The 13,071-nt window shown below is 35.9% G+C and overlaps 1 protein-coding gene across 2 annotated transcripts in view; it reads right to left on the bottom strand.

Annotated features, from left to right (window-relative positions):
* The window catches only part of LOC113064981 (pleiotrophin-like), a 26,258-nt gene extending 23,990 nt beyond the window's left edge, over positions 1-2,268 (bottom strand). Inside the window, exon 1 of one of the 2 annotated variants that reach the window (XM_026236055.1) lies at positions 2,019-2,268. Coding sequence is in view for 1 of the 2 variants with exons in the window: in XM_026236046.1 (XP_026091831.1) it covers positions 806-837 (32 nt within the window). In the remaining variant the exon portion in view is untranslated. Of the gene's footprint in view, positions 1-805; positions 853-2,018 lie in introns of those variants that run through there. The other variant, XM_026236046.1, reaches the window with a different exon arrangement.
* Positions 2,269-13,071: the final 10,803 nt, after the last annotated feature.

Here is a 13,071-nt window from a genome sequence, read left to right on the forward strand (position 1 = left end):
CTTAAATGCAAAAAATAAATTCTGAATTCTGAGAGAAAAGTCTAATCTATGAGATATAAACAAATCATACGTACTTTTATTTTTCATTTATATAATTCTGAGAGAAATTGTAAGATTTAAACTCGCATTTCTAACACAAATGTCAGAACTGTGAGATAAAAACGAGCAATTCTGAAAAGAAACAAAAAAAGTTCCAGTTGTGAGATATAAAGTGGCAAATTTTGAGAAAAAAAGACTGAGATGTGTGACAAAAAGAAGTCCAAACTATGAGATATAAACTCCCAAACTGTGAGAAAAGACGTCCAATTGTGAGAACAGGTCAAAATGTTAAGATTTAAAGTCTCAGTGACATCACTTTTTGTTTTTGAGGCAGAGAGGCACCTTCTCCCACATAAAGAAGCTTTTGTGGATCATAAAGAGTCCATGGATGTTAAAGCTTCTCTATGGAAAGCTAATAAAGAAGCTTTACTTTTCCTCTCTGTATGTGCTGGGAAGGATCCATCATCAGAAAACTGTAACAGTGAGTCACGTCTCCTAATAAAGGATCATTCCTCGTCCTGACGCTTCATCTGAGCAGGACTCGTTCTGAACTATAGCAACAGCGTATAGCTCACAGGGTCACACGACACCCGCTTATTCTCATTCCAGTCAGGAACGACCCACTTCACACACCACCCTGGGAAAAACGGCCTCTCTCAAACACACACACACACATGCACTACACGCAGAAGTCTGAATGCAGACGGTACACACACACACACACACACACACACAAGATGTTCTCAAAAGAAGACGCAGGTTTCACCTGTCATCGAGAGGAGAGGAGAAGAGGAGCATGAGATGTGTGTTGATGAGGAGGAAGGTAAAACTCTCTCTCTCTCTCTCTCTCTCTCTCTCTGTCTCTCGTCCCGCACAGATGTGGGCCGGACAGATAAAAGGTGGACCACGGCGAACCCGTTTAAATGCTTTTCAAAGGAGACGCTTTGAAGTTTAAACAGGAAATGCATGCTTTCTTGCATAACAATGTCATTTACATCATCTGACCGAGACGCGAGAAACATCGACTGATCAATCTCACGAAACATATCATTTCACTCCAAAAAGACAAAAACAAATTATCATTATTTTCTGCAATAATAGAGCATTTCTGCATTGTTTGCATTCTGACGTTATTTTCAGACATTCCTTAATTCTCATCACTTTAATGCGAATATATGTATATCATATAATATATTTTAAACAATATATAATATTAAATATCTAAATTTAAAAACAAAATGTAAATTTAAAAAATTATTTGTATTACTGTAATACAAAGACAATTACAATATTACAGTAATAATAGACAATTCTCACAATTGTTTTAAATGTGTATTATATTGTATTTATTTAAAACAAATAATAAGTATTTCAATTTAAGACATTGAAATAAACATATTTCCAAATAATTTGCAATACGTGTAATTTAATCTAATATTAAATAATATTTTTTAAATATGAAAAAATCACATATAATGCAATGGCAAAAAAATGTAATATAATATAATTAAATATAATAAGAAAAAATAACATTTTATATTTACAAATACATAAAAAAAACTAAAAAAATTTAAAACTTTAACAGAATTTCTACCGTAATATAAAAAATGATGGTAATTACAATCTAATGAAAAACAACATTCAGAATAATGATGCATGCTTAAATCCATAAAACATAAAAATATGCTTTTTATGAAAACTATAAGACAGCGAAATGTCACTTGGACATATTTTCTTGAGACTGAGCTCATAACCTTCAGTAAAGCTCTCCAACCAGAGGAGAAAGACTTTTGGAAAAACTTTAATTTGCATTATTCTTTATTTTTTTTGTATTTCAGGATCTGAGGAGACATTTGCTCAAGCCTTCACCAAGAAAACACTTGAGAAAAGACCTTGTTTGGCTCTAAATGAGCGCAGAAGTTGTGAACTCAGCTTTACAGCGGCTCTGAGCTTGGAGAAGGAGGTTTAAAGTTACGTACCTGTCGTCTGAAGAAGAGTTCCTAATTCCACCTGTTTGCCCTCTTTGTTCTCTTTTGATCCTCCTGTCTCTCTCTCTTTATCTCTAGCTTTCTGTTTCCACTACAGAGCCGTGCTAATGGTGTCTGTGAGAGCGACGGACTGAGTGTGTGTGTGTGTGTGTGTGTGTGTGTGTGTGTGTGTGTGTGTGTGTGTGTGTGGAGGGAGGGATTGTTTGTGTATTTGCCGCGAGCTGAAAGCCCAGCTGACTCCTGATCACACTCTCATTAATACAAGGTCATTCCAGGGACGAGAGAGAAAGAGAGATGCTGAGAGAGAGAGAGAGAGAGAGAGAGAGAGCTGTCTGATAAAAGTATGAAAGGAAACAGAATATATTCTGTCTGCTGCGTGAAATTAAACTCGGGCACTTTTCACTCAATGAAGTTTCCCTCGACACACAGACCAGCCGTATAACACATGAGAAGATTGTCTGGTGTAAATGCATTTCTTTCAGCTTACTCTGGAACAAATAAATCAAGTCTTCTGTCTGAAAACAGCAACAATCCAACACCTGCAGCACACACACGCACACGCACGCACGCACACACACACACACACACACATGCACGCACACACACTCACACACGATAGAAATAATCTCTGCACAAAAGAGAGATATGAAGTTATAGTCAAAAAAAGAAATAAAAAAATAATTTATATATATTACTGTAATACAAAGAATTACAGTAATTAGAGCATAATGACAATCAACATTAAGAATAATGATAAACTTAAGAATAAAGAAAATTACTTTTTTTAATTAATGAGATTTTTTGCACCATGCAACTATTTAAATGTTTCTAAATAATCACTGGAATTAATTACTGTAATACAATATATATATATATTACATTGCATATTTTAAAATCAATATATCATTAAATATTTTAATTTAAAAATAAAACAGAAAAGTATAACATTCTATAATATATTATATATTAGTCTAAAAAATAACTTTTATTGTGGGATGTATTTGATATATCAGGCTTTTGTGGCTCGTATAGTCTTAAAGAATGAAGTAAAAACAGAAACATTTTATTCAGAGAAAAAAATATGATATTTATATGATGAAATTCTGTTGCTTCTTGCTTGTAATCTAAATCAGTGAGATCTTTCTAACCGATACTGACATCTAATGATAAATAAGCTTCAGTCCAGAAAGAGTTCATCTGGAGATATTACTGATTTTAAACTCACGTTTCATTGATATAAATCTGATATAAATCTGATATGAATGCAAAAAAAAAGCATGAACTGAAACAGGACGTTTGTAAAAAGTCCGAAGGAGTGAAGCAGATTGTGTGCAACAGGTTTAACAGCAAAGTTTTGATGTTGATCATTTAGTTGAACAATACAGGCTTTATAGGGTTAAAAGCTGTATACACACAAACACACAGATGTTAATGTTTAGCCATCATGTGAACACAAAGCTGGACTTATTAGCTGTAAAGGTTAAAACACAAAGAGTTACACTGAACGACTCGTAGAAGGAAGCGCTAAACGAAACATCTGTAATAAAGTCATCTGGAAAATCCATCTGTGTTCCTACCAAGAGAGAAAAACCCGGCGCATGAAGACAATCACTTGAGTATGAAATATTAATAGAGTCAGTGAGGGACAGAGACGCTCTCAACACCTGCAGAAACACCTCTCTCCTTCCTCTTCTCATTTCCTGCTCATGAATAACACACTTCTATCTGCATCCCTCCATCTCCCTTTCCTTCTCTGTGTTTCTTCACTTCTCTTCTTCTTGAGGAAAGCCCAGAGAGCACGAGGTCGCGTCACACGAGTCTCTGATCTGAATACGGCCTTCTGTTATTTGCAAGCAAGCCGTTCTCCCGCAGCCTTTGAGTGCGTCTGATGAAACCAAACGAAATCTCCACGTTCTCTCTGCACACATTCACATGCATCGACACAAACTCAGTGATGAAGCACGACTGTTTCACGTCAGCATCCGTCCGTCCGGCTTCACTCACATTGTGCAAAGTCATGCTTTATCTGTATTTGTGCTGCTTTCTTATGCTTATCAAAAACTTTTATGGGTCAATGCAAAACAAAAGGATGAAAATAAAAATAGCCTACTGTAATTACTGCTTTTGACAGCATAAATTGTTTTAAATTAATTTCCCCTTGCATACTCACTAAAAAAAATCTATTTTATTCACTTATGTCTGTGCAAAAGAAAAGGATTAAAAAAAACTATTTTTATTTAACGACTCTAAAAAACAAGCAAACAAAAAAGAATATATATATATATATATATATATATATATATATATATATATATATATATTTATTTATTTTTATTTATTTTTTATTTTTTATTTTTTTGTTAATAGATCCAAACAGAAGCTTATTTTTATATAAATTTACTTTGCACTAATTTATAACTAAATAAAATATTTAATGTTACATTTATTTTATTGTACACCAAGTAGCAAAAAAGTAACAAAAACAATAAAATTAGTTAAACAAGGAATTTAATGTGTTTTATATATTTTTAATTTTTTTAAATATTTAAATAAACAATTTTATTTATAGAAATAAAATGTAATAATTATTAAAAAAATTAAATATAATAAAATATATATTTTTCATTATTAACGTAATTGTTAAGATCAGTATAGACTGATTGTTAAAAACATCTAGAACATTACTCAGATCTCAAATCAAGTCCGAACAATTTGTAATAAAAAATATATACGTCAATAATATAAAATATAAAAAATATTCATTTACAAACTGAAAATATATTTTGTAATTTTTTATATAACATTTTTAATGTATTTTTATATTATTGAATTTTTACATATTTAAAAATTTTAAGTCTTATTTACAATGCCGCACAGTTTACCCACAATGCAACACACACAGCACCAACTTCCCTTGAGAATAACACCGTGCCTCTTGAGAGCGTGTGTGTATTACGGCGGGTAAGTGATCTTAACCCAGAGACCTTGACCAAATCACTGTAATGAACAGCCTCAAGTGTCTTCATAAAAGACACTGATGCTTAATAAATATTAATTAATATTAATCTGAATAAAGTAGTATAATCCATTAGTCTAACCGTGTAACTGTGTGCGTGACATCTTCAGACACATCTAATCAAATCAGAAATGAGTCTGAACTCTCTCTCTCTCTCCACCAATGCATGTCTTTCCGTCTCTCGCATGTATTCACGAGTCCATGTTTGTCTTTTTGAGCTCAGAATCTCATTAATGTAGTACACGATGGCTTCAGAGCTCACAAACCGCAGGAACACGAGCTAATAGTTTTGCATAATTCAGTACAATGGTTGTAATGATAAATAAATTGCTGCATTTTCCCGCTGTCTGACGTAATTTGCTTTTCTTTGTAAACGTGTATGCGCCGAGGTGCTCATGATCCGCCGTGTGCTTCAGAAACAAAGTCAGAGGAAATCAAATTGAACTCCAAGCTAACACACACACACACACACACACACTGCTTTGCTTTCTCTTGTTGTTAAAAGTAAGTTGGATAATGACAGGACGGGTGAAAACTTCACAAAGATTTATGCCAAAATCCTCAAAACTTTGAATCTTCTCTCAGCCAAAAAACAATCCGCAGGCCGTCGAGCGCATCCATGTGATGCCAGATTCTGAATAATTAGCACTTTTGGAAAGAAACGTGTGTGTGTGTGTGTGTGTGTGTGTGGTGATTGAAAAACCCCTCGAAGCGGTTCAAATATTAAAACCACGAGGCGGTTGTTGCTTTGCATATTTCACTGCATGTGCTCAGAAATCTGCTGTTTTGCACTGATCCGGAAAAAACCAAGTCAAACTGAGAGTTTAAAACGCTGAACACACACACACACACACACAGATCTATTAAAGGACGTCTCATAAACAGCATCAGTGACATGCACACAATCGCTTCGACTCATCAGAACAAGCAGAACTCAGTTAGTAATGCAAGTGTGCCTGAGGTTATATGTTTTCAGTTCGTGCACCTGCGTGAATTATTCATTAAAAACTTGTTTTGAGGTGCAACTTCGGTTCTAGGTGAACGGACTTCTGCCGATGTGATTTCTGTGTGTTGCTCCATGTAAACAGTGATTTACTGATAGCTGCGTTATGTTCCTTTGTGGTTTCTTGTAAAGTCCATAATCCATGATATTGCTTCCTCCAGTGAAAAAGCAGATACCTCTCATGATTCGGCTCATTTCTACTGTAACAAAACATTTGATAATAAACAGTTTGTTCTTGTTTTTGGCACAAATCCATGGGCAGGTTATGTGACATCCACATCCTAATAATAACCTTGAACAAGGAAGAAGAAAAAAACATGCAACCTAATAAAACGTACAGTATATGAATACTGTGCTGCTGAAACCGTACAATGATTCAGTGCACACAGAGGAGATCCTAATATCCCATTACTGAGAGCATGAAGTGTTATTAAACAGAGCTGGATTACACAGCTGTAATCTCTAATCTAACCTCAGCGCTGCCCACATAATCCTCCGGATTACAGACAATAAAAACTTCAATCTCTTTAAACACTGCTTTAAACTTTGAGCACCTTCTCCGAGCTACTGCTTATGAATCGCATGCATTATTAATCAGAATATATTAGCTCTTATAAATTTAAATACTTAGATGCACACGGATTGTGCATTAATTTCCATGGAAACCCCGAGCCTGACATTGGAACTCAATAACGTGATCTTTCCTCCCAAATGAGTTATTTAACGAGGAGGAGGGGGATTTCATTTAATCCGCTTAGATATTAGCAAAGTCAACAGAAAGTTGCTCTTTTATTGCATTAAGAATAATATTTCTGGAGAATGTTCTAGTCTCTCTAACATCAGAGGTTCATCTCAACACAAATGCATGCAAAACGCTAAAGATGCATGCAACGGTTATTTATTATTTTTTCAAATGCATTGATTTCTTGTCAATAAATGAATCATTTGATAAATGCAATTAATTGCAACATTTTTGCATCACATATATCTACATCTTATTTTTTAGTATGCATGCAAGAGCCTTTATTTATCAAGTTCACCTTCATCAGTTCAAGCTGCATGCCGACCTGTACAATCAAGAGTCAATAATAACTCAATAAAGCACCTTATAGCCACAGACCAATCAGCAACAGGAGTCAAGCGATTAACCCGCCCACTTCCTGTCTGCGAGCCGCACATACATCACTGCTGATCACAATCAAACAGAGATCAATGAGTGCTTACTGGACAAGTTTCCCCTTCCTCTTTCTCTGTTTTATTAGGAAGGGGATCGCAGGGATGATCTGCTTCCTGTCAAATCTATTAAGACGAATAAAGACACATCAGTCATGACTGTCAGAGGAGGATATCAACTAACACTTCTTACTCGGTTTCTAATCTGCTGAATAATAAAACCACGTTGCATCATGTGGGAAAGTGGATTATAAACACTCATCATTCTGCAATCACTGCGTCTTCTAAACCACAACATGTTTGCTGAAAATAATCGGTGTCATTTGATATTCCGCTTACCAGTGTGAACAGATATTGAAAAATACAAATACAAACAGCTGCAGGTGTGATGAAAGCTTGAGAAATACTTCACACCAAAATCAGAAATGAAAAGAATTTAAATGATATACATATATACAATGCTCACTCCAGTAATTAAAAAAAAGAATAAATATTTGTAGATATTTTAAAATATAGTAGTTGATATTTATATATTTAAATAAAATATAAATTATATTAAATATAATTATTCTAATGTATTTAAATTATATATACAAGTTAAATCTACTAGTAATTTATTATTATATTCATTTATTTTCATATATGCACACACACACACACACATACATTTTATATATATTTTTACATGTTTATAAATATATATATTCTTATTTTTATATTCTATATAAATATATTTAAAACAAAATATTTTTCTTAAATATATGCATGCGTTTGTTTTTATATATACTACAGTAAACACACATATATTATGTATAACAAAAACTTTTATTTTGGATACGATTAATCGCGATTAACAGCACTAATTATATATAAATAGTAAAGTACATTTGTTGTAATTTTTGGTGAATTTATTAAAATTTTGTGACTGCCCTAATAAAAATAACATGATTTTGCAGGAGGGACTTCTATAAAAATTACTTTTAAGAGTGAAACATGACCCAGCATTTCTTTAAGAGACTCAACCAATATTTTAAACGAGAGGAGTAAATAGGTTTGGGAGTTTTTAAATTGCTGGGTTTGAGATGAGAGATGGATTTGATCTACAGAGGGAATGAGTCTGGTCTACCGAGAGAAATATGAGACATTTGTGTAACTTTAATAAAGTTCCTATGGCCTGTCGCTCCGTGCTGCATGCTGTAATTGCCAGATGAGGCGTTCCTGCTTTGCATCGCAGCAGATCGTGTCTGTATCTGCCCACGCAGGGAAACGGCAGCCGTCTGGTTACCTGAGCAACGAATTTCCTCCGTCCCTCCATTCATCACCCGGCACTGCAGTGTGATCCTCAAACACACACAGTTTACACAGCCATCCTCACACCGCACAAAGACACGTTCAGGGACTCTCTGTTCTCATGTGCAGACTGACACTGCTTGAACAGAAGATGCATCTAAATGCAAGCAATTTGACTCAAAGTGGTAATTTCCCGTTTTAAAATCATACTTAATATTTATGAAATAAGTCTCTTTTTCTCACCAAGGCTGCGTTTATTTGATTAACAATAGATAAAAAAATAAAAAAACATTTTTAGAATTGAAAACCATTTTTTTCTGTTTGAATATATTTTAATTTGTAATTTATTTCTGTGATGCACTGCTGAATTTTCAGCATCATTACTCCGGTTTTTAATGCCATCCTTTGAAATTCAACTTTTGTTCTCGTTCTGCACCATTTAAGCATGAGTATCATGTGGCTTGTGTGTTATTACTGTCCTAAATGACGAGTCTAACCGTTTTCACTTGGCGGATAAATGTACTGTACTTGAAGATAATCTCATACTTGCATACACCCGAGTCATATCTACAGAGGCATGTACGGAGCCTTCTCCCTTGTTCCTGTAAGCAATTTGCTTCAGAAAAACCTAAGAAGAATCAAGTTATTTTGCCGTGTGGTTTGGTGACACCAGTGGCACAGAAATTGCTTAGAGCAGCTGTAAGAATAATTGCATGTGTACGTGTTTGTGCTGAAATTCATCACTCTGTACCTGATTGTGTGCTTGTGTCCCAGCTCTACAGTCTACATTGCAGTGAGCATGAGCCTCTGAAACCCAATCTCCATGTGCTCCCAGAGATCCGGTTCTTTCTCCATTTTGCCAGCACAGAACATGCCTTTCTCTAAATTGTCCTGGAAGAAAAGAAAAAAGTGAGTCATTTTGACAATCTGAATTGATGTCACACCTTTAAAAAGCACGATTCTGCAGCCATCTCATGCTTTTGGTCCTCAATCCCTATAACATCCACCAGGGGATAGCTATATTGCTCAAGTTGCATGTTTGACATGTTCCTGGTCTTGTTTTGAGCACTTCATCAATGCATGTTATTCCCCACTCAGCTGCTGATGCATTTCATTGCTTTCTAGGAGAAACAAGTGATGCATTAAAGGAGTAGTTCATGCAAAAACTGAAATTTGCTGAAAAAGTAATCACCCTCAGGTCATTCAAGACGTACCCCAGACAGCAAGCAGTTTTGGCCCAGATCCGGCCCACATTTGGCCCGCATGGATTTCACACAGGCCAGATGTGAGCCGGATCTGGGCCAGAACTATGTTGCTTTCTGGGACTGTAGATGAGTTTGTTTCTTCATCAGATTTGGAGAAATGTAGCATTCATCACCGACGGATGCTCTGCAGTGAATGGGTGCCGTCAGAATTAGAGTCCAAACAGCTGATAAAAACATCACAATAATCCACACCAGTCCAGTCAGAAATTAATGTCTTGAGAAGCCATTATCTGCATTTTTGTAAGAAACTAATTCATCACCAAGTTTTATTTTCAAAACATTGCTTCTGGCTGAAATTCAACTTTATACTCTTTACTTTGTCCAATGCAAAACTCCCTGAAGCTGTGTGAAGTCCCCTCGTGCTTCAGACGATCTACCATCATCACTTTACCTAAGAAACAATAAATCGCAGGAATTCATGACTACAGAGCTATTGCTTTAACATCTGTGGTCATGAAGTCATTTGAGAGACTGGTGTTGGCCAACTAGAACATCACTGGACCCTGGCAGTTTGCTTACAGAACAAACAGGTCTGTGGATGATGCAGTCAACATGGGATTGCACTATATCCTCCAACATCTGGACAAACCAGGGACTTATGCAAGAATCTTGTTTGTGGACTTCAGCTCTGCTTTCAACACCATCATCCCGGACACCCTTCAGAATAAATTCACACAGCTCCATATGTCAGTGGATCACCAGCTTCCTGACAGACATCCAACACCCGCACCATCAGCACCGGAGATCCCCAGGGCTATGTCCTCTCCCCACTGCTCTTCTCTCTTCACTGCGCCAAATCTGTACATAAATCAATCTACTGTTCAAGATTCATACATATTATTTATTGCTAAGTCTTGCTACATTATTTATTTATTTTTTGTTCTCATGTCAGATGTGTATGTGTGGATGTACCAGGAGCACCGCAAAAAAACACAACAAATTCCTCGTGTGTTTGCGCACACCTGTCGAATAAATGCTTCCTTCAGTTTAAAAAATCTCCTGTTCTCCTTTAACATTAAAATCTGCCCACATATTTGTTTAGAGCTGTTTTGGCTTGTAAACAGTACTTGATCAGTGCAGATTTTTCTCCTGATTCAGAAGAGATATCTGCTTTTTCACTGGAGAAAGTAGATAATATGTATAGAGAAATTTTTGGTTTGGAGTTGAAAACGTCTTGATTTGTTTCTTAAGGCTTCACAAGATTTTAATTGATGGACTATAGTGCTGTGGATTACTTGTGATGTTTTTGATCAGCTCTCATTGTGACGGCACCCATTCACTGCAGAGCATCCATTGATGAGCAAGTGATGGAACGCTGAATTTCTCCAAAACTGATGAAGAAACAAACTCATCTACATCTTGGATGGCCCGAGGGGGAACGCATTTTCATTCACGGGAGAACTATTCCTTTAAAGAGATCTCATCTGAGGTTTTCTGTTCCTGTGAGACATGACCAGAATTAGATATGAATGTGTGCCTGTTTTGAAGTAGTGCATTACCCACAACAACCTGGACAGATGCACCTGTATATCAAGAGCCCTTTCAAGAAAACTTTGCGTCTTTGCCCTTGGCATTGATGGTCTGTTTGTCTATATATCCCACTGTTCGCCACAGAGATGAGACATGGGCTGAAAAGGTGACTGGCACTTTGTAAGCAGCTCTGGTCCATCTGGTGAAATTGTGCATTTAATCCAATTTCTGTGATGGTCTGAATTCATGTGTGAAAGCTGAAATGAGATGCACCCATTACGCATACACCGAGGCTCGCCACTACAAACGTGGAGGGCATGCAAAGACATGGTATAATTCATTTATGAGATAGATTATTCATATACTGTCAAAGATTACATTTGAGATAAAACACTTTGTTTAGCTTTCCAAAGGCCACAGAATATTACTTAGGCGGACAGCAAGTGCTCTGTCACCAAAATGATATATTGTTATATCAGAGGATTAGGTCATTATAAAATAATGCATTTATGTGGCAATCATATGCCACACTTTGTGCAATAAAACATTAAAGAATCTTTATGCAACTCGGTTTGGAATCAGTAATGGAACGTTTAATAATGACAGAACATTCTCAAAAATAAAGGTTCTTTAAGATCCATGGAATCTTTCCATTCCACAAAAAGTTCTTCATTCTTCATTCAACTTTTTTTTGTGGAAACCAAAAATGGTTCTTCAATGGCTTTGCTGCAAATCCCCTCTTTTTAACTTTTATTTTGAAGAGTGAAGATCATCTGGGACAAACTGTTCCTCTAACAGATCAAGGTGAAAATCCTCTATTTATGGAAAATGACAATTCCACATGTTCCATAGAGCCAAAAGCATTTTAGCTTTGACTGAAAGCTCTTGAAGTTCACACAGAGGTTTGCCAATAACTCTAATGTAAGGACTGTTTGAGAGAGAGAAGAGTGTGGAAGAGAGGAGGACAACTGACATTGACAACATTGGTGAACAAACAAATTGTGTCAGCGTTGTAGATGATTTGATGCAGCGTTGCGTCCCACATGGATGGAGCTCTGCAGACAGTGCAGGAGAGCCCTGGGAGATGAGAGCACATAAAAACACCTGGGTCCCTCAAATATCACAGCTCCCGCCTCCGATCGGTCTCTCTGGCTGTCAGATACCCTTGCTTGCGTGATATATCTCTCGACGTCTCTCGTTTTTGTTTGTTTTTTCTGTTTAAAAAAGAAAAAGTTGGCATTCTAAAGAAATTTATCGTTACTCGCCCTCCTCCTTCCATGCTGTGGTTCTATTATGGAATAAAAAGAGAATTTTCACTTGGTTATTGAACAGATTCTCCCAAGATGTAAACAATGGTTACAAATCACCATAAAGTACATTAAACGTGTTCTTTGAAAGAATATGAAGGAGAGTACATGTAATTTTTTTTTTGAGTGAACTAACCTTTATGCGACGCCATCAACTGATCTTCATTTAGCTCTTAGACACCATATGCTTGGTTTCCTTTAAAGAGACTAACATGAGAAATGTTTCGAAATGGCCTGCAATGTCCTGAGGTCAAATAACATGGATGCATACTGCCATCTAGTGAAGACTTTAGACACCTTACCTTTTTTTCGCCTCTCTGTGATCATTGCAGTCCCTGCTGACTTAAAAAGACAGTTCTGAAAACTTTCATTTGCTTATGTATATTTACAATCAATGGAAATTAAATGATTTTCCACCTTCTGTGCATAAATTAAATGGCAGTTTATTGGATAAAAAAGTATATGTGACCATGCAACTATACATTATTTTACAACAGTCAACCTTAATCCTGCTCCTGTG

Source organism: Carassius auratus, chromosome 4 (assembly GCF_003368295.1).
Source record: "Carassius auratus strain Wakin chromosome 4, ASM336829v1, whole genome shotgun sequence".
In the NCBI taxonomy this organism is placed as follows: Eukaryota; Metazoa; Chordata; class Actinopteri; order Cypriniformes; family Cyprinidae; genus Carassius; species Carassius auratus.